Source organism: Engystomops pustulosus, chromosome 1 (genome assembly GCF_040894005.1).
Source record: "Engystomops pustulosus chromosome 1, aEngPut4.maternal, whole genome shotgun sequence".
NCBI classification, from domain to species: Eukaryota; Metazoa; Chordata; class Amphibia; order Anura; family Leptodactylidae; genus Engystomops; species Engystomops pustulosus.
In genome coordinates, this window is record NC_092411.1 from 20,779,097 (window position 1) to 20,806,070 (window position 26,974).

At 42.0% G+C, this 26,974-nt stretch overlaps 1 protein-coding gene across 2 annotated transcripts in view; it reads left to right on the forward strand.

The window, feature by feature from the left end:
- The window catches only part of NIPBL (NIPBL cohesin loading factor), a 72,804-nt gene that overhangs the window by 12,731 nt on the left and 33,099 nt on the right, over nt 1-26,974 (forward strand). For both annotated transcript variants that reach the window (XM_072135128.1, XM_072135136.1), the window contains exons 2-7: nt 22,433-22,576; nt 23,539-23,704; nt 24,996-25,126; nt 25,724-25,823; nt 26,529-26,680; nt 26,782-26,942. In XM_072135128.1, coding sequence (XP_071991229.1) covers nt 22,513-22,576; nt 23,539-23,704; nt 24,996-25,126; nt 25,724-25,823; nt 26,529-26,680; nt 26,782-26,942 — 774 coding nt within the window. In that variant the 5' untranslated portion in view covers nt 22,433-22,512. The remainder of the gene's footprint in view (nt 1-22,432; nt 22,577-23,538; nt 23,705-24,995; nt 25,127-25,723; nt 25,824-26,528; nt 26,681-26,781; nt 26,943-26,974) is intronic.

The following is a 26,974-nucleotide window of genomic DNA, read 5'->3' on the forward strand; positions in this document are numbered from 1 at the left end:
ACTGTAAAAATCCATCCTTCCCTTAAACCAGGGACACTTACTCATAGATCCATGCACCATGACTATGGTAATCTTAATTTTTTATCCATGGCCGATTTCCTTCTAAAAGTAACTTTTAAAATGATGCTTATGACCCCATATGTGCTGTAGCTTCACAGGCTGTTATACTGTTCCTCTTTGCCCTATTCGCCCTCAGCACTTCCCCTCCCTCTGTCTGATGTAATCTCAAAAAGTATAAAAAGGATGTTTTCCTGCACAGTGCAACAGCTACGGTACAGGGGGCACTGGTTACACCCTCCAAAACACTTTAGGCTCATTAGCATTATTATAAAAGTTGATTTTAGATTAATGCTATGGATAAGTATAAGAAGATCACTATGGTCACGGTGCCTGGTTTCTAAGTGTCCCTGGTTTACCATGATGGATTTTGATGGTTTGATTTTCGATTGTATTCAGGTCTGAAAATAAAGCAAAATCTACAATGGAAGGTTCACAAATAACCATATCCAGGTGTTAGAACGGCCAATCACAGTCCAAACCTGAATCCAATTTAGAACCTGTGGAAAGAGCTGAAAACTGCTGCTCACAAACGCTTTATCCGACCTCACTGAGCTCCGGCTGTTCTCCAATGTGCAAAACTGATAGAGACCTGATACCCCAAGCGACTGCAGCTGTAACCGCAGCAAAAGGCAGAGCTACAAAGCATTAATATTGCACGGCCCACTTTTATAATTTTTTTAACAAGTTTTTAAAAATCCAATACATTTTGTTCCATTTCACGATTGTTGAATTTCTACCCCCCCCCCCCCCAAAAAAAATTAAATTTTTCTTCTTTGTTTTAAACCTGAAATGTGGCAAAAGGTTGAAAAATTTAAAGGGGGCGAATACTTTCGCATGGCACTGTAAAATTCCAATATAGATTTTGTCTAATGATTTTTTTCTTCCTCTTCATATGTGCTGGAAAGGCTATGGAATATTCGATAGAGGACATATATTTAACTTGTGATAACTGAATGGGGAGAGTTGTCAGCCTGGCAGTCAGACACTATAGGGGGTTTCTTTTCACCCCCGTGTAATAGATCTTACATTAACCCTGTGGCCTTGCCCAATATGTTCTTTTCACTAGGAAATGCTGAATGTGGATAGAAATGTCCCCAATATTTTGTATTTAGGAGGTGTCGCTGAGTGTGTACTTCTTCTTCCCTGCTATGTAATACCTGTTGACAGTCTTGTGTGATGTGACCCGATCTCTTTGAGTGTTTGATAGCAGTGTTACCTGTGTCTCAGGTGTGCGTGTTCCTGGTGGCCGTGCGCCTTGTCACCTCCACGTGGTTACGGCTCAGCCTTCGGACTTTCTTTGTTTCCTTGGTGCTACTCATGACAAGCCTTCACATGTCGCCTCCGAGGTGTGAGCGTCTGCACTAATCTCTTACATTTCATCTAAAAACATCAGGGTTTACCTGTCCATCTACAAGCAAGAGTCCGTCTTACTGGTTGGGAAAGTTTTTTTCTTAGCACTTCATTGCAAGTGTCTACCATTCTTCCCTGACGTCCCCATATACATTAGGTGTTGGTGTTTAATCATCTTTATACTTTATAAAACTTTTTGTCATCCCTCCCCCTTTCACTGTAAGATGGTTATGGGTACAGCTTCCCCCTTCTAGCAAGAGTCAATAAATGCATCCTTGGCTGACTAAGCATATTCATAAGGAGTCCGCTTTATTATGTGTTTGGCCAGTTTTAAAGGGGATCTGTCATTAGGTTTTAACCCAGATTTGACATAACGGATAGGTAAAATAAAGCATTAATTACCTGGCACTAGGTTTGGTGCGTCTACCCGGATGACTGACACCCCGGCAAACGTTTCAGCAAGCTGCCTTTGTCAAGGGGTTTTTCTTAATAGGTTGTAGTTATCTATGCCAGTTATGGTTAAAACAGTCCCAGATAGAGGACTATTAAGACTCCTATCCAGCTCAGTTAGTGTATGTAAATGTCCTTTATAAATCTCCTATTGTATGTGAAATCTCAGCCCATGACCTATAACAAATCTCTTCCAAATCTGTTTCAAGCAAATATGACTCTTCTCAACCTCTTTACGCGACATGAGCCAAATTTAGTGGTTGCGGGGGTAGTATCACTTTAGAAGCCACTGTCTTCTCTTCTATAGTACCTAGAAACAAGATTTGTGTGTCAGGATCTCCTCTTTCAGGTTTGTAGACTTGTGAATTACAGAACCAGAAATACAGACTTCTAAAGACATAGTTGGATATGTAAGCTGAAGATAAAGATCCAGTTCATGCCTATTTTTTTTTAACTGCCTGTATGTTCAATTCTGTAGCTCAGAACCTAAATCTTGATGACATTTGAAAGATGTGATTCTTGCCTTTTAATGACACCAGCAGCATGATTGTAGGTGCTATAGAACAGGTGCTGCTGGATTGACACTTCCCCTGCAATCTTGACTCCTCCCGTGTAAAAATGAGATGAGAAGTGTCATGTTTGCCCGACTTTGGGTTTCAATGCTGCCAAAGGCATTTTGGCACCGGCGTAACATATTGGCTCAGATCATATATTTTCTGTGATGTCATTGGGGAGCAACACTCCATTATCATGCCAGCCTGGAGTTTATATAAGGTTCCAGGATTTGTAGTTATGCAGATCTGTAATGTTAGTGGCGCGCATAGCAAAACTGCCATATACAGGGTTACCCCAGGTTACATACAACATAGGGTCTGTAGGTTTGTTCTTAAGTTGAATTTGTATGTAAGTCAGAAGTGTATATTTTAAATTTTGTCTGGGGTTACAATTATTTTTTTGTTCTGTGACAATTGTATTTTAAGCATGTTGAATTGTCATAAGAACCGGGATTAACAATAAAGCTTCATTAGACGCCTGTGATAACTGTTATAGATGTTTATTGTAGCCTAGGACTAAAGTACAGTAAATTACCAACATCCAGAGGTCCGTTTGTAAGTAGGGGTCGTCTGTAAGTCGGTTGTTCTTAAAGGGGTTTTCCCATGAAGACAAGTTAGGCCCTAACTTGCTGATCAGTGGTGGTCTCAGTACGAAGACCCTCACAGATCGTGGAAACGAGGGATTCGACCCCTCGTCGCTCTGAGAGAGTAATGGAGGAGAATTTGCTGGGCAATTTCCATCAGCTCAATAGGGATTAATGAAGTTCAAATCCCCCTTTCCCTAGAACTGATATATATTAAAAAAAAAATTGTAACCTGTTATGTATTGTTGTGTCCTAATCTATCAAATGGTAAAAAAGTGAGAGCCTACAAGAAAATGGCGCAATGGTGCCAAAAGGAAGTACAAGTTGTTGTACAGAAAACAAGCCCTCATACAGCTGCATACACGGAATAATGTAAAAGTTACGCGGGGAGCGACAGAATGTAAATGCAAAAGTGAAAAAGGCCACTGGCGGGAAGGGGTTAATACTTGTCTAGAACACAAACAATGGTTCAGATGGAAGCGGGTGAATCATGTCATGAACACATGAAGGTGTGGTGAGTTTCTTTTGTTCTTGTGTTTCGACATGACATAAGAGGAGGTATGAGGTATCTAGTCTATTGTTATGGTTTGGCTTCCATTTTTTTGTGCACATTTATGTCTAGAACTTTCTGCAATGTACATCATTTACAGTGATCATTCAGATGGCTCGTGCATTCAACCTGGTGTTATGTCACACTTGAGCGCTGTTTCACGATCCATTATTAATAGTGGGGGGGGGGGGGTACAACCGCTGTTGTCTCTGCTTTTATTAACAAAAAACACAATGAAGGGTCTATTCAAATCTATAGGTGGTGAATAAATGGCTTTCCATTGTAGTTTCTGGCTCGCACTCCTAAGCTGTGAGTGTAAGGCCAAATTCACACGTGGCCAGACATACCATACATCCCTCATAGACGGCAATGGGTATGGTGCCACACGTGTGGCACATGGGAGCCCTTCATGCTCATTAGCATAGTTATAAAAGGAAGTAGACTGTGGATAATAAATATAAGCAGATTACTACAGTCACTGGTGGACATTTACTATGGCGTTTCTGCCAGTTTTGTGGCCCTCACTGCATGTTCTGCTCTCTGAAACTATTCAATGACTTTTTTCCGTCTGCTCCGACTTTTCTCTGAAAAGGGGCGTGGCTTTTGGCGGAGTGGAAACTCAGACACAATTAATATGTCGCAGCCATTTTTGGGCGCTGTAAACTGGCGGAAAGTAGGCCAAAAGAAATTTGGTCTAGCAGGGACACAAAACGGCGCTATTGTACTGTTGCCTGTTCTCCTACTGTTGGACACATTTCTGGTGCTCGGGACAGATTTTGGTCCCAGGAACATAAAATGGTCTCGGCGCCAGAAATGTATCCGCACAGCTCCACAATATTAAATGTGTGTCTCCTTTCCGAGAGCAGGTCGGTAACAAAGCCAATGCAGACACCGACACTCAATGTAAATGTCCCCCAATGTGCCTGGATCTACGAGTAAGTGTCCCTGGTTTATCAGGATGGGTTGTGATGGTAGATTTCCTTTGTGTCTGGGCCATGATGTAACATGACAGATTAGAACTACATGTTTGCCTATAGTATGAATATGTTTACTTACACCTCAGCCGCTTCTCGCTAGTAAGAATCAATTACTTACGATACAGAAAGTAGTATAGATACAGCGTCACCCTGGGCTCTGCCCCTAGGGTCACTCCCTGCTCCAGACATTTTCCATCTAGATGTTTGTTTTTGTCATCTGCTCTACTGCTACAATGACTGCAACAAACCAGCGACAAAACAACACCCTAAGGCTGCATTCACACGACCGCAAGGGGGACGTATATACGGCCGATATACGTCCCCCATAGACGGCAATGGGCGTGCGGCGCCCTACGGGAGCGGTACGGTGCCGGACATGTCCTATTTTTTCAGGGCATACGGCGCCGTGCGCCATATATCCCTATGGAGAGGGGCGAGGGTGAGCAGCGCTCTCCCCCTCCTCCTCTCCCCGCACGCTGCCGTGTGCCCGCCGTGCTACAGTACGGCTGGCAACAGTCATCTGAATGCAGCCTAAATGTGTTTCACGTGTGTGCCGGTCAATATTGTTTTGTTGGTTTCCATGAATTACCGCAGTCCATCATAGTAGTTGTAGAATTCTGTACACGATGTATCTCTGTAAAGTCTCGGGAAGGAGAACCCTTACTCGCTGACATATGTGCAGTGCACATTGATGTTCTAGTATAATAAAAAAAAAAGGCTGCACCATGGCTGTGCCTGTGCCCACCTCCATCCCTGATTTGTGGAATTGCATGTTTATAAGAAGGGTATTAAACTCCAGTTGGCGAAATGAAGATCTGCACCAGGTGATATGTGAATGTGAGACACTCTGCCGGGTACTTATGGATCATTACTGATCCATACAGGACTGGTATGTCCATACAGTCACATGGAAGGGTTCTTCCAAGTGAATGGAGCAGAAGAATCTCATACTAATTGTATAGATAAATATAATGTGGCTATAAGTGTCAGTGCAGTTTAGTCTTAGATGAGTTGGTAAAGACGTACGTCGGTTTGCTATATATCGAATGGCTTTGTGCTAGACATGGATATGAGATTAATTTGGAGACGAGGAGGTGTTTTTCATGTGCTTATATATTTGTATTCAAGCAGCACATCAACTTTTTTCCATGCGATTCAGAGATGTTCCCGTGCAGTAATGACCCAACGATTGCATGGATTACTCACCGAGGGGTCTCACAAAAGCGCTCCTGCCGTCAGTCATACTACAGCCGGAAACCAGCCAGAATACAGAGCAGTGTTTGTGATCCTCCGTGATGTGTCATGGAGCAGGTGAGAACGGGGCCGGCTTTTGTTTTGCAGCTTTTCGGGTCTGTTTGATGGTTACAGAGCTGGGGTTTTGTTCAGCTCACAGTACCAAACAGTGAAAGGCAATTTACAGACTTTGTGGATGTGACTGTCCGGTGCGAGGGAGGGCAGAGAATCCGCTGGTAATGGATGTAGCCACATGGTACTAATACCGTAGATACTATAAGGAATGGATTGACGTGTTGATATGTTTTTATTGGGATAGTGTACAAATATTATGAATCACAAGGATCTTCAAAACTGTGCCCAAACATATTAACCCTGCAAGGACCTGGCAATTTTACCTATTTGCAGTTGTCGTTTCTTACTCCAACTTTCCATGAGCCATAATTTTATATTTTCTATTTGCAGAGCTCCATGAGGGCTTGTTTTTTCCCATCATTGTTTTTCCTACAGACCCTTTTTACTACTTCCCGCAATATGCTTAGAAGGTGGGTGGTGTGCCCAAATGTATTAACCCTTCATGTGCCAGGCAGTCTTGAACATTTTGAGTTGTTGTTTCTCACTCCCTGCTTTCCGTGAGCCGTAATTTTAATTTTCCATTCACAAAGCCATAGGAGGGCTTGTTTTGTGTGCTACACATTTTTTCCTACTAGCCCCATTTAATAATTGGTGCAATTTATTGGGAAGCTGGGAAAAAAAATTCCAAGTTGGGTGCCATTTAAAAAGTTACTGTACAAAGAAAGTTTATTTGCTGGGTCTGTACGATCACAGATGTAAAGTGGCAAAGTATATATACAGACACAGTCCCTGCGTTACGTACAAGATAGGTGCTATAGGTTTGTTCTTGAGTTAAATTTGTATGTAAGTTGGAACTGTATATTTTATAATTTGAATCACAGCTAAAAAAATTTGGTCTCTGTGACAAATGGATTTTAACTACTTTTGGGTTGTCATAAGAGCCGGATTAACAATAAATCTTAATATCAAACTTCTTTCAAAACTGTTACAGCTGATTATTATAGCCTAAGGTTAAAGTACAGTAAATTACCAACATCCAGAGGTCCGTTTGTAACTAGGGGTTGTATGTAAGTCATGTGTTCTTAAGTAGGGGACCCACCTGTAAAGGCAATCTACCACCTGAGTGAAGGATTGTAAATCAAGCACTCTGACATGCTTGTGTTTTTCCCCTCTACCATGATCCTCTCCTTTTAGCGGCCAATTGTCTTACAAAAGTCCTGCAAATTAACTTGAGGGTCTCCATAGCTGTTTAAGGGGTATTCCTACCATGAAGAAAAGTTTCTTATTTTGTTATCCTGAGTACATTTATCACATTCTCTAATTCACTGTTATTAACAAAAATAGAGCATTTTACATACCGTATTTTTCGGCCTATAAGGCGCACTGGAGTATAAGGCGCACCTCTAATAAATGCCTGCTAAGACATCTAGGTTCATATATAAGGCGCACTGGAGTATAAGGCGCAGGATCAAACGCAGTACCTAAAAATGTGCCCAGTTCTAGCCAGCTACACTTCCCGGGAAACTTGTCTTCAGCGTGTCAGAGAGCTCTGATCTCAGAGGTATGGCTGCAGCAGGGGTTAAGCGGTCTCCCTCTGCCCCTTCTCCTTCCCTCCTCAGCCAGGGTGTTATTCCTGTGGGGTTCCCTGTGGCTCCTTCTCTTTCCCCTGTTACAGGGCTGTCAGGTATGGGGGATTGGTTACTGATGATGATGATGATTGCCTCGTGGTCGGCACTATGGCAGCTCCGGGCTCTCCGTGCTAGGGGAGGGCAGGATGGGCACAATGTTAGTTGTGGTGCCAGGGCACTTCAGGAGCTAGGGGCCCTGTATACTGTGTGGGAAGGTGCAGGAAATTTCTGGAGATGGAGCTATTAAACACTGGTAAATGTACAGTACATCTTGTCTGTAGTACATTTCTGTATAAGTTCATATATAAGGCGCACCGGCCTATAAGGCGCACCTTTGATTTCTGCGAAAATTAAAGGATTTTTGGTGCGCCTTATAGGCCGAAAATACGGTATATAAGTCCAACCTGTCTCTATCAGTCCTGCTGTACACAATTTCACTTGCCCCTGGTTCCCGACCCTGTATCTTCTGACTATAGGGTCGGCAGCCATCTTCGTTTTCTGTCTGACAGCTTTGTAGCTGAGATAATCTCTCCATTCTAGCCCTCTCCCCCCTGCATTCCAGGACGGAGCTCACAGACAGGGACTTCCTGCCGGCAGCAGCTAAGTGTATGGCTACAGACAGATAAGTTCTCTATCTGGAGAGGAAGACACGGCAGATCTGACAGTGTGTTTTGGAATAGCAGAGATGTAGGAGAGCTTTCTGTGTAATATCTCTTTCTATGTATCCAATACTAGTACAATGTTCAGAAGCTAAATGAAAGTGTTTATAAACCCTGATCTTGCCACACTTTCAGCTCACAGAACTCGATGGATCATTAAGTGTCTGCTTAAAGAGTCCCTGCCCACACTGTGGAAGCTTACACTGACCATCACTGAAGAGCTAATACAGCGGTAAAACGGAGTAACATTGTAAAGTTAAGGGTTAAAATGATCTTGTGTTAACATTAGCATAATGTTAAAGGCTTTTTTGGTAAAAAGGACACAAGAAGCTAAAAGAAGAGCAGGTCCTGGCAGAGGGACCAATAGCCACCTGGCTTGCGACCAAAAATACCCTTTCTCCTCCAGGGCTAAGGTATAATAAAGAATTATAAAAAGTGACTTTTATTGAATTATATTTTTAAAACACGTTCTTATGTTATGTTTTTGTTTTTTTTTTTTTTAAATAAAATCCAATAAAAGCTACTTTTTATAATTTTTATACTTACTGTTTATGATACCCTTTCCTTCACCAGGGTTAAGGTATTTTTCATTGTAAGGCGAGCGACTCTTGGTGCTTCAAATATTGAAATTAATTCCCCATCCACCATTGGGTCATGATATTAATCGGGTTCAATTGCGTGTTTTCCCTTCAGTTGGAAGGGGAATATTTGTGGTGATCCTGCCAGAGGGGGCACATACCAGTATGTCTGTGTGCTTGGTTTACAATCCTTCAGCCTGGTGGTAGATTTCCTTTTAAGTTTGAATACCTTTTTTTTGTGCTGCTGTAGGTAGATTTTTTTTTTGTCCATTCCGAAAAGATGTGAAGTAGTGACCTCATAAGCCGTCTGTGGATCTGTATTTGTTACTTGAGTTAAATCTCCTTCCTTTGAGTGTGGGTCTGATGGCTTCAGGTTTTTTGTTGTGTATTTTACACAGTGTGCTGCTTCCTATAGGCCTGTGTGCAATATGCCTTTAATCACATGCTAGCACGGATTGCGTGTTTTTTTTTTTTTTTTCCCCGATCAAAATATAATAATGGTTTTTCATTGCGTTTAACCCTTTAACGGAAAATCTATAAAAAGTAAACAAAAGGTCGTACAGTCCTAAAAATGATGGCAATGAGTCATCAAAAGTCTCAAAAAATTACACCAACCACAGCTCCATACACCGAAGTATGAAAGAGTTAATAGCGGCAGAAGATGGCAAAATAAAAAAGAAAAATTTTTAAATTTTTGTTAATGTATGAAAACATTATAAAACCTGTACAAATTTGTTATCCCCGCGATCGCACCGACCCAAAGAATAAAGTAGACCTGTCATTTGTGGCGCACAGTGAAAGCCGTAAAATCCGAGCCCACAAGAAAACGGCGCAAATGCGGTTTTCACCATTTTCACTGTATTTGGAATTTTTTTCCTGCTTCCCAGTACACGACATGGAAAAATTAAATACCATCACTATGACGTGCAATTTTTTTACGCAGAAAACAAGCCTTCACACAGCTCTTTATGTGGCAAAATAAAAAAGCTATAGATTTTTGAAGGTGGGAAGTGAAAAATGGAAATGAAAAAACTTAAAAGGGCCTGGTCGTTAAGGGGTTAAAGCCCCTGCACCAGTTTTTTTTTTTTTTTTGTCTGACTTTTCATGTTCTTTTCCTTGCAAACTGCTTGCACATGTATTTATAATGCGTCACGGCTGTACTATAACCGACGCAACAAATTCTGCACTGAAAGCGGGGTTCCGGTGCTCTGTCGGACCTTGCACCAGATTTATCATGCAAAGTCCGTCAGAATTGTTTTGCATGCCCTACGTTAAAGGTGGACCAAAATAAAGTTGAGACGCTTTGTCAGGGCAGAGGGTGCCAGAGTCATGAAGACTGTTTGCACTGTTTTTGAGAAATGTTGGCCAATGTATTTGCGGTGTCAGTCCCTTTGCGCTGTAACCTTTTGGAACAGGCATTTTTTTTTTGTACCCCCCTCTCAAAATGACATCAGACCTGTGGCTACGTATTAACCCCTTTGTCACCATACGTAGCTCATTGACTGATGTTGGTGTGAATTCTTCTCTTTATGACATGTTCTCTCTGTTCTGTGGGTGTTCTTCTACCATGTGTCATGGGGTCAGTAATGAGCTCCTGAGTTATTGAATGTTTGTGCAGTGTAGATAAAGCGATAGAGGAACCGGCACAAGTTGTTTTCTTCTCCATTCACAACCAAAGCGAAAGTAAAGTCTAAGCTCAAAGGTTGTAGTTGGAGAACTCTTATGTTGTGGGTTGTCTGTGTGTGTTCTCTTGTAGTATTTTGTGCTGTATTTTAGGATTTGGAGGCTATCCTGTTAATATGTGCAGCGCTGTGTAATCTGTGTGCGCCATATAAATACAGGTGGTCCCCTACTTAAGGACACCCGACTTACAGACAACCCATAGTTACAGACAGACCCCTCTGACCTCTGGTGAAGCTTTCTGAATGCTTTACTATAGTCCCAGGCTGCAATAATCAGCTGTAATGTATCTGTAATGAAGCTTTATTGATAATCCTTGGTCCCATTACAGCAAAAAATGTTTAAACCCCAATTGGCACTGGGGCCAAAATTCTTTTTGTCTGGTTCTACAATGATAAAATATACAGTTTCGACTTACATACAAATTCAACTTAAGAACAAACCTCCAGACCCTATCTTGTACGTAACCCGGGGACTGCCTGTAAAGGAATTATTATTATTATTATCAACTATTTAAATCAATTGGATGTAGTAGATTCCCAGATGGTGTCTCGGATATGAATGCAGTGTTTCTTCACCTGTTCATGTTTCATGATATGTTGGCTCACAGTGGATTTTCGCGTATCTGTATCCATTGTTGTTAATTAAAATAAGAATTTGTAGTACATGTGGCGTTTCATTGTATACCAGTTAAATTTGTGGATGTGCACGGAATCCACACGTTCTATTTGTAAATCATCCATCTAAAAGTGAATGTTGGAGAATTAGCATTTTATTTTTATGTCCGTGAAATCCTGTAAAGAGATCAATTCATTTACTAACTACATTCCAAATTAGTGATAATTAGCATCTCCATCAGAACAGAGCAATCATTTAGATTTGGAATCCCATCACTTAGTCAAATGGAGGGAACCTGCCAAGATTTTCCAAATTTTTTTTCTGCTTAGAGGCAAGAGATAGTGTGTGTGTGTGTGTGTGTGTGTGTGTGTGTGTGTATATAGCTATTGTTACTGGAGTGTCCGATAGTTAGCCAAAATGTCCCATAGGCTTTCTAGTAAAATGTGATTGGGTTAGGGTTCCTTTTTTTTTTTTAATTTTCTGCTGCCCAGATTTCCATTGAAGTGATAAAGAACATTTTGGCTGCAAGTTATACGAAGGTTAGTTTGTCTGATGAAATTGCTCTGTGTAATGGGAAGCTCGCTATCCTGCGTTGCTATCATAACCTGCTGGTGGGCACCGGGCAACCATAGTCCCCCAATTGACTTTTTTTTTTTTGTTTTTTTTTTATTACACAGCCTACTATTACAATGGACCCCCCAAAGTCCCCCTTTAAATCTACAGTATTTTCCAGACTCTAAGGCGCACCGGAGTATACAGCGCACCATCAATAGATGCCTTCTAAAATGTCTAGGTTCATATATAAGGTGCACTGGACTATAAAGTGCACCTGATTATAAGGATGAATGACCAGCAGGTGGCAGACCTGTGCACAGTTCATGGGAGCTGTTGTCTAAGTAAGGTTCATATATAAGGCGCACTGGACTATAAGGCGCACCTTTGATTTCTGAGAAAATCAAAGGATTTTTGTGCTCCTTATAGTCCGAAAAGTACGGTAAACATATGTGGATTTGATGCCTAATGAATCATTATTACTGTAGACCTGTGGTTTGGGATTGAGCAGTCCTGGAAGAAGTGAGTAGTAGTTGTGGTGTACAGGCTGATATAGTACAGTGCTCAGAATGTAATCCTGATAATTTGGGGCTATGATGTGTGACATTCACGGTACTTCTGTGCTCGCTGTGATATGACTATTGTTTCTGTCTTTTTAGGTTTTGTGTACTGTGATACCTTTTTGCTTGATTTTTGGATATGGCACAATACACAAACCTTCTGTTATTATGATTGTGATCATTTTCTTGTGGTTTTCTATATCTCTGCTTGCTGTCATTCAGCATGAAGCTTCATTGATTACTTCCTGTAGATAAACTTCTAGCCTCTACATTGGTTTTCCACATTAATGACCAGGCCATTTTTTAATTTTTTTTTTTTTTTTTTTTTATCAGTGCCTTCTACAAGCAATAACTTTATTTTTTTGCTCACTATAGTTGTAAGGGGTCTTATTTTTTTTTTTAAGGGTTGTAGTTTTTAATAGCACAATTTTGGGTTTAATATGATCTTTTGTTAACTGTACAGTGTACTTTTTTTATTAGGGGGAAAAAAAGATTTTCATTTGTATGATGAAATACATTTGGGGGAAAAAATTTATTTTTTGCATAGTCTAAACTTTCGAAACTTTTGTCAATGTAGTTGTGTGCGAGCTGTGCACCGGTGTGACATCACATGACCAGGGATATAATGAGCTGTGCACCGGTGTGACATCACATGACCAGGGATATAACGAGCTGTGCACCGGTGTGACATCACATGACCAGGGATATAACGAGCTGTGCACCGGTGTGACATCACATGACCAGGGATATAACGAGCTGTGCACCGGTGTTACATCACATGACCAGGGATAGAACGAGCTGTGCACCGGTGTGACATCACATGACCAGGGATAGAATGAGCTGTGCACCGGTGTGACATCACATGACCAGGGATAGAACGAGCTGTGCACCGGTGTGACATGACATGACCAGGGATAGAACGAGCTGTGCACCGGTGTGACATGACATGACCAGGGATAGAACGAGCTGTGCACCGGTGTGACATGACATGACCAGGGATAGAACGAGCTGTGCACCGGTGTGACATGACATGACCAGGGATAGAACGAGCTGTGCACCGGTGTGACATGACATGACCAGGGATAGAACGAGCTGTGCACCGGTGTGACATGACATGACTGGCGCCATAACGAGCCGTGCACCTGTGTCATCGCATGATCCAGGACTGTCGTTTATCCACTGGAAGTAAACAATGAAGCTTCCGATAGATGACAGCAAGCAGAGATCTGGAAAACCTTAAGGAATTGATACAAGGAATCTGCTCCTCGTGAAATTTCTAAAACTGTTTTTCTTAAACCAGGACCCCTTAAAAAAACCAAAAAAAGCGGTCATTGACCAAATTGTCACAGTAATTGTGGAAAGACGCTGCAGATAGTCTGATGGTGACAGTAGTGACAGCAATTACATTAGTCGTCTTATCCCTTGTCCTCACATGACTGGTGGCAGATGCAACCTCGGTCTGTTCCTTTCTGGTTTCTGCGTGGCACAGGGTGTAGGGTTAGGCGTTGGGCACAGGCGGACCATGACGTTCGTATAGGTGACCTGTGTACAATGTCCTGCAGCTGTGTCAGGTCTTCTCCTCCCTCCTCTCTAGCCCTGTGCGCTGGCTTGTACATGATCTGGCTGGCGCACCCTCCTGTAATGTGAAGCCAAAGAAGCTGCTGCTTGTCCATTACAGCCCAGAGCCGGCAAGTGACGACATAAAGTTACTCAAGCCGATCCTCGTGTAGCAGAGCTGAGATTATTCATAGGAGGTTGACCGGTCATGAATGTGAATAAACTAAATTCTCATATCAGCATCGTATGTAATGGCTGTGAATTTGGTCACATTACATGCAGTATGATGCGACTGCAGCACAACCCTCATCATACATTTAGAGATGGATTTTGCACTGCAGATTTTAAACCATTTTCCGGCCAGGTATTGCTTGCACAATGAGTATTGCAGGTTATCATTATTGTGCGTCTTATGGGAATCGCATATAAAACTATAAATCAACTTTTTCAATGATGCCAATGAGGCAGAAGGGCTCTCAGGATGATACCAAAGCCCGCCGTGCTGTAGCTTCAAAGCCTGCTCCCTTCCCTCTGCCTGCTGCAGTCTCACACAGTGGGGTGGGGGAAGTGCTCCTGCACATTGTAACAGCCTGTGAAGCTACAGCACGCATATTCCATCAGGCTCACTAGTTTAAGAGTTGATTTTAGAAGGAACAAGGCCATGAATAATAAATATAAGATGATTACCACAGTCATGGTACCTGGATCTATGAGTAATGTCCCTGGTTTATGGATTTTGATGGTAGATTTCCTTGTCCATTGTGGATTTTGCTGTAAATGTAGAATGTATTTCCATCTGCTTGTTACAAGGTGAAAAATTTTGTAGCAAATCTCTTCAGGCCTTAACATCTACTTATTTCTTTCCATAGTCATTTATTTCGAGTCAGATGCGGAAGAATTCTTGCATTTTTATAGCTTGTAGCCGAGTCGTTGTTACCTCTACCCCTATGATTTGTAAAGCGCTAAGGAATATGATGTCGCTATATAAAGATTATTTGCTGCGTTGACTTGAGCGTCTTTGCTCTTTTGGATCGGTGACAAGAATTTGGATACAGAAATGGCTTAGTAGAAATGCAACCTCTCCCTGTTTACTAGTCACTTATACTGAGACCCGAGGAATCGCCATCTATCGTTCCCACACTGATGAGGTGCTGATCGCTCTGGCGCTTCTGATGACACATTTTCAGTGGGAACCCTCTTTATTAGCTCAAAAACGCACCCGATGCTAATTCTGCGGGTTCACCTGCAGTAATGTACGACTGCTACATAATAGATGGCAGTGACCGTATCAATCCTTTGTGGGTGGTTGTGGGAAACCTATATTATAATTTTAGTTATCTTCTATTTAGAGCATAGGGAATAATGTGCTGATTGTGAAGGTCTGAGTGCAGTGGATCCTATTGGTCACAATTCCGGGAGTCCCATTCTCTTGGAGTCACTATTTGTGATGGGACTGAGTAGATTGTTTGGAAGTTTCTGGGAAGCCGATGAATGGAGCGATGGTTGGTGCACATAATTATCCTGCTTCTCCTTGCTGCTCCTTCTACCAGGATGAAAGACTATGCAAATGAGCCTGAGGGGCTCCAGACTTTATTAGCACCTATGGAGCCTGGAGCCCCTCAGTCTTATATGCATACAATCCTTCATCCTGGTGGTAGATGTCCTTTAAAGGAACACTACAGTCGAAGATAATTCATTGAATAATTCATGGTGCAGGACTAATATTTTTTTTCTTGTATCCTTAAAATCTTGCTGGAACTTGAAGTCCTGCTCCTCCCTTCAGGCCCTTAACAGGGATCAGCTTTGATTGGAGTGTCCCTTTAAGGGGAATCTGGTTCTCATTCTGTGGATAGAGGAGATAACTTTGCAGTTATACCATCCCCTCTAAAGGGAACCTGTCACCAGATTTTACCTATTAAATTACCAGCCACCACAAGGTATGAAACCCTCTTTTTAAAATTTCCTCTTTTATGTGAAATCTCACTCATTTACCTATTTATAAAAAAAAATCTCCATGATAATGAGTAGAGAAGAGTCATATTTTGCATGAGTTGAGTCAAGTTTAGAGGCTGCAGAGAGAGTCTCTTCAGAAACCTTCTATCTTCAGTTCTATAGTGCCGATGTCATATTAAAGATAGGAATCTCGTCTTTCTGATCGCATCAGGCTCATGAGCTGCAAAACCGGAGATGCAGGTAGTTTAACCGGTTAAGGACCGGGCCCTTTCCTGTTTTTTCATGTCCATTTTTCACTCCCCACTTTCAAAAGTCTAACTTTTTTATTTTTACACGTAAAGAGGTGTGTGACGGCTTGTTTTCTGCGTAACAAATTGCACTTCATAGTGATTGTATTAAATATTCCATGCCATGTACTGGGAAGCGGGAAAAAAATTCCAAATGCCGTGAAAATGGTGAAAAAACGCACTTGCGCCATTTTCTTGTGGGCTTGGATATTACGTCTTTCACTAAGCGCCCCAAATGACATGTTTACTTTATTCTTTGGGTCGGTACGATTAAGGGGATACCAAATTTGTATAGGTTTTATGTTTTCATACATTTACAAAAATTAAAACCTCCTGTACAAAAATGTTTTTTTTGCCAACTTCTGGCGCTTATACCTTTTTTTTATACTTGTACAGAGCTGTGGGTGGTGTCATTTTTTGCGAAATTTGATAATTTTCAATGATATTATTTTTAGGACTGTACGACCTTTTGATCACTTTTTATAGATTTTTTTTATATTTTTCAGAATGGCAAAAAAGTGTCATTTTCGACTTTTGGCGCTATTTTCCATTACGGGGTTAAACGCATTGAAAAACCGTTATCATATTTTGATCGGGCATTTTCGGATGCGGCGATACCTAATGTGTTTATGATTTTTACTGTTTATTTATATTTATGTCAGTTCTAGGGAAAGGGGGTGATTAGAATTTTTAGGTATTTTTATTATTATTTTTTTTTTTAAACTTTTTTTATTTTTACTCTATTTCAGACTCCCTAGGGTACTTTAACCCTAGGTTGTCTGATCGATCCCATCATATACTGCCATACTACAGTATGGCAGTATATGGGGATTTTCTTCCTCATTCATTACAATGTGCTGTCAGCTCGTTGTAATGAAGGGGTTAAAACAAAATAGGCTACCATGGAGACGGATCGCCGCTCCCCGATGAAGTCACGGGGAGCGACGATTCCAGGCAAGATGGCGGCGCCCATGCGCCGCCATCTTTTTGAGGTTGCCGGCAGCCATCGCTGTGATAACACCCCCGATCAGTCCTAGCACTATGCAATATGCAGCAAAGACTTACCGGCTATGGAGAGGGCTCAGCCCGTCGCGAACCAGTTAAATGCAGTAATTGGATCTTTACCTGCGGCTTGATTCTCCAACTTTGTCTTTTACGGTCTGTACCTGACAGAACCACAAACCTGATGTGATCTGAAGGATGAGGGTCTTGGCTTTACTATAACAGCAGCATGTTTCTAGATGCTATAGAACAGAAGATTTGGCTCGTCTCGGGCAAATCCGACTAGTCTCTGCTCATTTTCACATGACTTTGGTGGAGATTTTATTTTTATAGGTAAACAGATGAGATTTAAAAGATGGACTTCTGGAAAAGACATTTCGTCCCCTACCTGAGGGGGGTGCTGGTTTAATCTTGTGACTTGTTCCTCTTAAATCTCATCAGGTTTATATTTTCGATGCGACCAGGGTCCCATCATATCCCATGTCCTGGGGAAACGCTGCACATTTCTTAGTCTCATTCGTGTACGTGCGGCCCCCGTTCCCCCCTCGTGTTGTACAGCTGGTAGTGCCGGATACTCGCAGGCTCAGGGTGACGGCATTACATAAACTAGTGTCACGGTTTGGAGGTTTCTATCCACATGAATACAGCTGTATTTTCCTGTTCCAGTCGGGGTCATTTCAGGAGGCGGCTGATTTTTATTTATTTGATTTTTTTTTTTCTAGCACATTTTTCTTGATACTATTTGTACTCTGAAATAAAATGAATGTGAAGTTGCGTAAGCGGTGAACTTGGACGAGTGACAGGTTTAGGTAATGGAAAGTGTAATGTATGTGCGGTGTATATAAGAGGAAGCACAGTGTGTGCGGCCAGAGCGTCTATAAATAGTCAGAGTCCCCGCGCCATTTAGGATTGATAACCCGTTTATAGCGAGGAGGATAAGACACTCTTGTTGTGCAATAGACGTAGTAGAGACTGCTGCCAGTAGTATCATACGCCGTGCACCCAGGGTGTAGTGTTGTGCAACAGTCCCGGGAACTTTACATTCACAAATGTCCTACTAGAAATAATAATTCCTTTATTTATATAGCGCACACAGATTATGCAGCGCTGCACAGAACTTGTCACATCAGTCCCTGTCCCTAATGGGGCTCACAATCTAATCATCCTATCAGTATGTTTTGGAGTGTGGGAGGAAACCGGAGGACCTAGAGGAAACCCATGCAAACACTGAGAGAACATACAAACTCTTTGCAGATGTTGACCGTGGGACTTGAACCCAGGTCTCCAGCGCTGCCAGGCTGTAATGCTAACCACTGAGCCACCGTGCCGCTATATACTCCTATGTGTAGGATCCACAGTCACACTATTCTATGTTAAGGATTGTTATATGAAAGCAGGTGCCTCGTCTTAGTATTAATAACAATAGCGGTAGTAATAACCTTTTTTGAGGCTCATCCTTGATGACCATGCACTGCCAAAGTTACTTGCGAATAAGCAGAGAATCAACAGTTTGCCCGAGTTGAGTCAATTTTTAGAGGCTATAAGGTGAATGTCACTTCAGACGTCCCATATAAAGTTCTATGCAAATGAGCTGAGAAGAGTCATGTTTTTCCCGGGAGGGGTCACTTTTTACCTGGGATGATTTGCAACTTTTAGAGGCTGGATTAAGGCATCGCTTCTGACACCCCTATTTTTGGTGTTATAGCACCTATAAACCTAGTTCTGGTGTCATGTTAAAGATCCATAAATAATCTCTTAGGACCCCTGAAGAATCCAGACAAACTTGCGATACGTGTTGGGTAGGGTCTGGTTTGTGGGAGTCTCCCCCTTATCTATTGGACCTTGTATGGAACACAGTCGCTGCATAATATCTTTCTATGATACTTGGGGTGCTGGTCTCCTCTAAAACTCTGATAAACTGCATCTTGTTGTGTATGCAATGTTCTGATTTATCTGATGTATTGGATCCTTGAGATATTACAGTGTGCAGGGGATCCCCTGTATGGCAGAGGAGTCTCATCATGGTCCATGGCCTGAACCTTGAATTACATATGTGTTTGTTGTGTGGCTATGAACTAATCAAAGTGATTAATAATTGTATTGGATGTGCAGTGTGCTATTGTGTCCTTGTTTTTGTTGATGATGGTTGATGCCTGCTGTGTGCTCGCTTTCTAAGGTGCGTTATATGAAATCAGGTGCGCCTTCCTAGGAATACTACCATTATTACTACCATTATCATGACTAATGACCCTGCTGTATTTTTGGGGATTGGTCACTTTTTTTTTTTTACCTTGGTTGACTTGCTACATGTAGAGGCTGGATTGAAGCATCACTTAAAACATACTTATTTTTTGTTTTGTAGCACCAACAAATGTAGTTCTTGTGTGATATTAAAGGTAATTGAAGAATCTCCTCTTGCAGTTAACTGAGGTTCTGCAGCTTGCAGTTTTAAGAAAATCTTGCCATCAAAATCCAACATCATAAACCAGAGACACTTGTTCAAAGATACAACACGGTGACAATGGAAATCTTATATTTGTAATCCATGGCCTCCTTCCTACTAACTTTCTAAACTCAGCGGGAGTATGTTACACCTACTAGCCCCTCTCCCACTGTGTGATACTACATCAGGCAGATCAAGGGCGAAGTGGTAAAAACCTCGGAAGCTACCACACGGAGGGGCTCTGGTAACCTTTCCTTCCCAGTGCATAATTTTAACCCCTTAAAGGACACCTGCCATCAGGTCTCTGTTGGAGCAGCTCACAAGGATCCCATCCCAGCCTTTATCTAGTTATTTCATACATTATTCATTGTAAAATCATCTATTCTTTATCATGTAAATGAGGCTGGTCACATGGTCAGAGGCAGTGATGTCACCCCTGTTCCCCCTCCCCTCTCCTCCCCCTGCTCATGTCTGTGTGTAATGTATAGTAAAGCATTGCTAGTGTCTGTGCTGCATCTGCTGACATGCTGCATCCTCCTAATATACAGGTGACAGACACAGACATCAGCTACACATGAATCTGACATGTTCTGCTGTAACATGGCTGCCTGGAGCTGCTGTATCTCTCCTATACACACACACACATGCACACACAGGCTGCAGGGGGCGTGGCCACCAGCACCAGGAAGCACATCATTATACAGCCTCACATCATTATACAGGCTGTCAGTCATGCACTGGGGGTGTGGCTGTGCCTCCCACTCATGAATAAGGTGGACAGCTTGAATATGCTAATGCTTCATTGGACATTTCACAGGTCATTTGCATACAGCTTTAGGACCTCATTGCTTAGGTTTACAGGCATGTAGAGGGACAATGAAGGGATAGAGGCAATGCTCTCTAATGGCAGTTTATGAAAATATATTTAGTTTAGGGGGGTTATTTTGCATGACGGGTTCTCTTTAAGGACACAGGGTTTTTTCGCTCTTTTCTCGCTCTCTACCTCCAAAAATCCAGAACTTTTTTTCCTTTTTCTGTGTGCAGAGTGAGGGCTTAATTTTACTTCTCCGTCGCATTATTTATTATTCCATGCCGTGTACTGGGCAGCTGGAAAAAAATTCCAAATGTGGAAAAATTGGAAAAAAACGCACATTTGTGGCACATTTTTCTGGGCTCAGTTTTTATGCATTTCACCTTGCGCTCCATATACCACCACTGCTATATTCTTTGGTTCGGTACGATCGAGTGGATACCAAATGTATACAGGTTTTATTGTGTTTTAATACATTTTTATAAATTAAACGAATGTGTACAAAAAAGAAAAAACATTTTTCGCCATGTTCTGACACTAATAACTTTTTGGTGTACAGGGCTACGGGAGATGTAATTTTTTTGTGAAATCAGCTGACGTTTTCATTGCTACCATTTTGAGGACTGTGCAACATTTTGGTAACTTTTTATTCCATTTTTTATGTTATGTAAAATGGTGTAAACGTCTCGTTTTGGACATTTTTTGGGTGCTATTTTCCGTTAGGTGTTTCATCGTGGGCAGTAACCGGTTTATATTTTGCTAGATCGGGCATTTTGGGACGTGGCAATACAGATTGTGTCTGTGATTTTTACTGTTTATTACATTTTATATTAGTTCTAGGGAAAAGGAGTGATTTGAACTTTTAAGTTTTTTACTTTTTAATTTTGAAACTTTTTTTTTTTTTTTTTACACGGTCTAGGGTACATTAACCCTAGATGGTCTGAACGTTCCTACCATATACTGAAATCTACTGTATTGCAGTATATGGCATTTTTATATGGCCACTGGCTCATTGTAACAAATCTACAGAAACCATGCAGCCTCAGGTCTACCGAAGACCCTAAGCTGTCATGGCAACCGATCGCCGCCCCACAATGATGTTCGGGGGAGCGACTGCCTGGATCTATGAGTGAGTGTCCTTGGTTTATCATGGATTTTGATGGTCGATTTCCTTTTAAGTCCTCCTGTCGAGCCTTTAGGCCAGTGATGGCGAACATTTTAGAGATAGAATGACCAAACTATGACAAAAATCCACTTCTTTACCGTGAAGTGCCAACATTGCATTTTAAGCAGTAACTTATTGCTACCTGTTATTCCACATCTTTCAATCGCATCGGCCCCCTGAGGCCGCCAATACAGTTGAAAGGAGAGCAAATTCAGACTCTCATTGTAGCTTCTCTAAAGAGCCTCTCTGTACAGTAAGAATGATGGGTCCAGCAGGAGGGACCTACAAAAATAATGCACTTCTGTCAACAGGTGTCACTTTTTAAGCAGTTCCAAACAGCCAATAAAGGGTCGCTTTTAAAAAGCTCTAAGAGCAGCATCTCTTAAGTTGCCTGGGACTGCAGGAAAATTTGGTGGATTTGGCCTTGTTTTGGTGAACTGCCTTGGGGTCGATCGCCTAAGTGCCCACAGAAAGGGCTCCGAGTGCCATCTCTGGCAGCTGTACCACTGCTTTAGGGTCTCGGTGACTGCTCTTTATAGTGTTAGCCTACAGTCTGGTGCCCCGGTCACCCAACAATCAGCAAGTTTGTATTGTAAATGCGCTCCTGATCAGCAAACCCTCATCTAAATCTGAATATCCTTGGTCGTAATAGCACGTTGGTCCCTTTAATGTAGATGTTCTGCCTCCATGTAAGAGATAAACTCAGAGAAAGTTAATAAGCCCTGACTACTTATAAGAGATTTAGGAATTTTAGGAATCACAGGCTTCTCTGTGCTTTTGTATTATGGAGAGGTATCTGCACGGGTGCGTGTTGTATTCATCTCTCTAAAATATAGGCATTAATATCTGTAGGGCTCCACCAGCTGCAGTAACACTATGGGAGGATAGTGCATACTACCGCTGTATATAACTATTAGCTTGTGTTGGTTGAGCTGCTTTATTTCCTTAATTTTGCAGCATTTTTTGTTTAACCAAAGCAAAACTGCAGCACAAATGCATCGTATACAGTCTCGCAGTCGGTTTTCCGTTTGCAAATTTTATGCTAAAATCCATAATGTCCGTATAGTTACTAACAGAACTTTCTTTTTTCCCCATTTCTCTTTCAGTTTGTTGAATATGGGAAGTAATGACAGGTGGCACCTCCATTAAAATACCTGCATAGATTCCACCATCCTACAGCTTCAGGATGAATGGGGATATGCCTCATGTTCCCATTACGACTCTAGCGGGAATTGCTAGTCTCACAGACTGTAAGTACATTGTGCCTACCATATGACGTAAGGAATTGCTTTGTGTGATGAAAGTTCTCTTTCTGTTGAGAGAGATGTGCATCTACCAGTTTTGTCAATTTTAAAAGGGGGATTTCAGAATGATGATACAAAGGACCTGTGGTTGTGATAACCCATTAGTATCAGATCGCTGAGGGTCCGACAGGTGTATGAATCGGGATCGTCGCTCTGGTGGGGTCAGCTGCTTCTTCCCATGTCTGGTTGTAGCTCAGTTCCATAGAGCTGAATGAAGCTGAGCTGCAGTACCAAACATGGCCATTATACAATGTATGGGCTAAGTAATGGCAAAACTGTTCATCTTGGCCTCTCAGCTGATCATTGGGCTGGAAACAAAATTACACTGATGGCCTATACTAAGATTTTTACAGCCACTACGGCACCTTCAGGCCGTTTGATCTTAGAGCGACACGGTGCGATGCCCGTAGGAGTGGGCAGGAGCAGGGAATTCCTGCCCTTTGACCCATGACAGTCATCTAGTTGTTGAGTGCCAGGCATTTAACCTGTGGCATTTGTGTATACCTGCAGACTCCCCATTCAGCTATTACACCCATCAATTATAGCCGAGGATAGCCATGAGTCCATAAAAACTGCAGTGTCAGAACGTCTACCCCAGCAAATTGCTAACAGCCATGAGTGATAAAATAGCCATATATTACACGTCTTCCTGTACAGAGATGCAATGTTGTCACCTTATTTTAGCATTTCCCGCTGCAGGCGATGTTGTTGTGATGTAATATAAGATTACGTTGCCAAGATCTATATTTTACCTGTGTCATCTCTGCTGTCTGTGCCAGTAGGCTGCATGTAAAGCCTGCAGTGTTTCTTTATCTCCTTTTTATCTTTCATATAACGTGTATTACCAGAATATATGCTATACTGTTTAGCTGTCATGGTTCATCCGCTCTTTTCCTTCCCTTTCTCAGTACTGAACCAGCTGCCTCTTCCATCCCCTTTACCTGCTACAACTACAAAGAGCCTCCTGTTTAATGGACGGATAGCGGAGGAGGTGAACTGCCTTCTGGCCTGCAGGGATGAACCTCTGGTGTCTCAGCTTGTCCATAGCCTCAATCAGGTGTCGACAGATCACATGTAAGTACCAAGGGGGTCAGTGTCCTGTCCTGTCCTGTCATTGTCAACACCATTGTCTGTGGGCTTTGTATACATTACAATTTGGCTCTTTTTACTTCAATCTGTTCCTAAAAACTCAGTGAAAAGTGGTTAAAGGGGTTTTAACACAAAATAGTGTGTAGCGGTCAGGTCACTGCAAATCAGCAATCGCTCACTTGAGAGCATAGCAGCCGTGACGCAGTTGAGCCACTGCACAGAGAACGGCGCTGTCTGCTTCCTGTTTAATTATCTGTGGAGGTGCAGGACCCTCCAGAAAATTTTGTACTGGTGACCTAAGGATAGGTGGTTATTATTTACAGCCGGTTTGTGAATAGTTGTAACCATCCCAACCCCCGCCCCCCAGCCCCTATCACCCCCGTTACATTGATTATTAGTGATTGTTTGCATTGTGCTGTTCCCCGGTTACTACTCCTGGAAATGCTTGTTGTTGGGTTGCATTTTTTGATCATGTAAGGAAGAGTTGTTATTTTAGGAGGATGCAGGGGATAAGTTTTGACATGTCAGATGCTTATAATGCTGTGTAGGGAGTAGCTGAGCACTGCACCCAGTCATCTCCTGTTCACGTTGTAGGCCCTTTTTCGAGTTTGATCTTTAGTTTGACACAGCCAACAAATAGATGGAAGACAGACTGGCAACAGATGAAGGGAACACTTTGCAGTTTGCTGTCATAAGTTTTAATCATTGGGGTTGGTTGCAGACACCCTAACAGTATAACTGATACCCTGTAGGACTGATGCTTGTCCGTACTGGCTGTAGGTATGATACTATAAGTGTTTCTTCATTCTGTAGTGTTATAGTCAGCGCTGTATTCATCCAGGACTCCTTCATTACCGTAGAGTAATTGGAAGTTGTTGTGCGTGATGCAGTCCAGAGAAGTTCAGAACTTCTTACTTTTCTGCCTGAATCTAGATTTTATTTTCCCTTGTTTCAGTGCCCAGTCTTCATTTGATCTCCTGTAGATCTGGGAATTGCAAACGCTAAAATGCTGCTGTCTCATGTTACTACATACTGTACGTCTCCAAATTAGTGTTTACTTGAATTTGTGCTGGAGGTAAAGGTGTATTCAGATGAACACCACACCCCCTTCTTGTCAGGAGGGTTCTATTTAGTGAATGTCTGGACTATTATGAATCTCTCTTTTGGCAGGGTAACAGAAGGCCTCCCCTTTATTTCAAGAAGTGCCTTGCAGAGCAATTTATTACTAGGAGAAATCTTCAGTCCCTCAACTATTTATCTGCTTTCTTTTCAACAGAGAACTGAAAGATAACCTGGGAAGTGATGATCCTGAAGGAGACATACCAGTTCTGCTGCAGGCCACCCTGGCCAGAAATCCCAATGTTTTCAGGGAAAAAAGTATGCAGAACAGATATGCGGTGCAAAGTGGTAAGACCGAAATTTGTTTTATCTGTTTTGTATCAAATTAAGGTTCCCGTTAGGAGTCTGGTTTCTGCGACGCCTTTGAGCATGCATGTAGCTGCAGCAGGAAGGGTACAGCTCAAACTTTGCAAGGCAAAATTAGAATTCAGCAGCAATAATTACTAAGCTTGTGTCTTATAAACCCGCAGTAGAAATCCATTTGCTGCTGTAGCTGCCCCATGTGGATTGGATCGGTACAAATGCTGTATAGTCCATATACTATGTGGATTTATGTCCTTGTTCGGTCCAAGATACATGATCCATGTGCAAACAGTTACACTACATCATAGTGAGGTATGATGTAGGAACTTCTAGATCACAACCATAACAAGCCAAAGGCTGAAGCCAGTGTAAAAGTAATAGGACATTTAGGAGGGTCAATGTAAAGGGTTTAAATGTTTAACTTCCATATATTACAGAATAACTACAATGTGGCCATGATGTAAATAAAAATTAAATTTTTTTGCCTTTGGTTGCAATTTTTTACATGTGAGTGTGTAATGTTGCAGGTTTTTTTCCTTCTTTGAACTCCCCTGCTGATTGTCTTCTGTGTTTTCTCCTCAGGGATGATGATTCCTCAGTATAAGCTTCCCCAGAATTCCATGCATGGCAGCCCAGCATCTTCCAATTATCAACCAACCACTATCTCTCATAGCCCTTCCAGGTAACGCTCAGCCCAGCAGTTCTATTTATGGCTCACAATCCCGAGTGCATTATCCACAAAATGACCTCTCGGATGAATAGTTAGACGGTTGCAAACTTTTTCATGGGTTTTGCAGAATTTATTATGGGGTGTAATGGTTAATAACTGCAGTAAGTGGCTGGCATTGTGGTAGGGCATGGGTTCGGAGGCCTTTTGTAGAACGCTGCCTGAATTACTTACCAGAAATTCTTCACAAGAAGGATGCAAACCTATGTATTGAAATGTGAACTACGAAATTAGACATTTTTTACAAGAGAAAAATGTGGAAACAACCCTTTTCAGGTTTCAGAAAATTGGAAAACATGTCTGCTTTTTCCAAAGATCTGTCTGGGTTTTGTAGCTTGGCTTCTTTTGAAGTGTATGGGGCTGAGTTGCAATACCACACACACAACCTATGGACAGGTGTTAATCTGGCATAAAGCAGTCATGTTTTTCAAATCCTGAAGAGCCTGGTAAGGGTAGAGATATTTAAGGTTCACTGATCTGTAGCTGTGCTTATTTTTATTCATCGGCGAAGTCGCCATATGCCAGTTTACTCTTGGATCAATGATAACGAGATTAGTCATTAGTGTAGGAGCGTTAAACAAGAATTGCCAAGAAAATAGAGAGATGACTCTACAAATATATTTATAATTTAGTAATTTCCACTTTTTTTTTTAATTTCAGTCGATTTGTGCCACCTCAAACCAGTTCAACAAATCGATTTATCGGTCAGCAGAACAGTCCCGTTCCCAGTCCTTATGCTCCCCAAAGTCCTGCAGGATATATGCCATACCCTCACCCCGGAAGCTACACACAACATCAACAAATGCAACAAGGTAAGTGAGGACTTCCTGCATGTGCCATGGCTGCTGCAGATACCTCTCTGTAATATTGGTGTCCAGAGCAATCATTACTGACATGTTTCATGGCTCTCTAGCGTCCGTTTCCAGTCCGATTGTGGCAGGCGGTCTGAGGAACCTGCACGAAAACAAGGTTTCCGGTCAGTTGTCAGGGAACTCTGCAAACCACCATGCTGATAACTCCAGACACAGCACTAGTGAGGACTACCTGCAGATGGTACATAGACTGGGCAGTGAGGTAGGTGCCGTCTCTGGCGCTCCATGCCACCC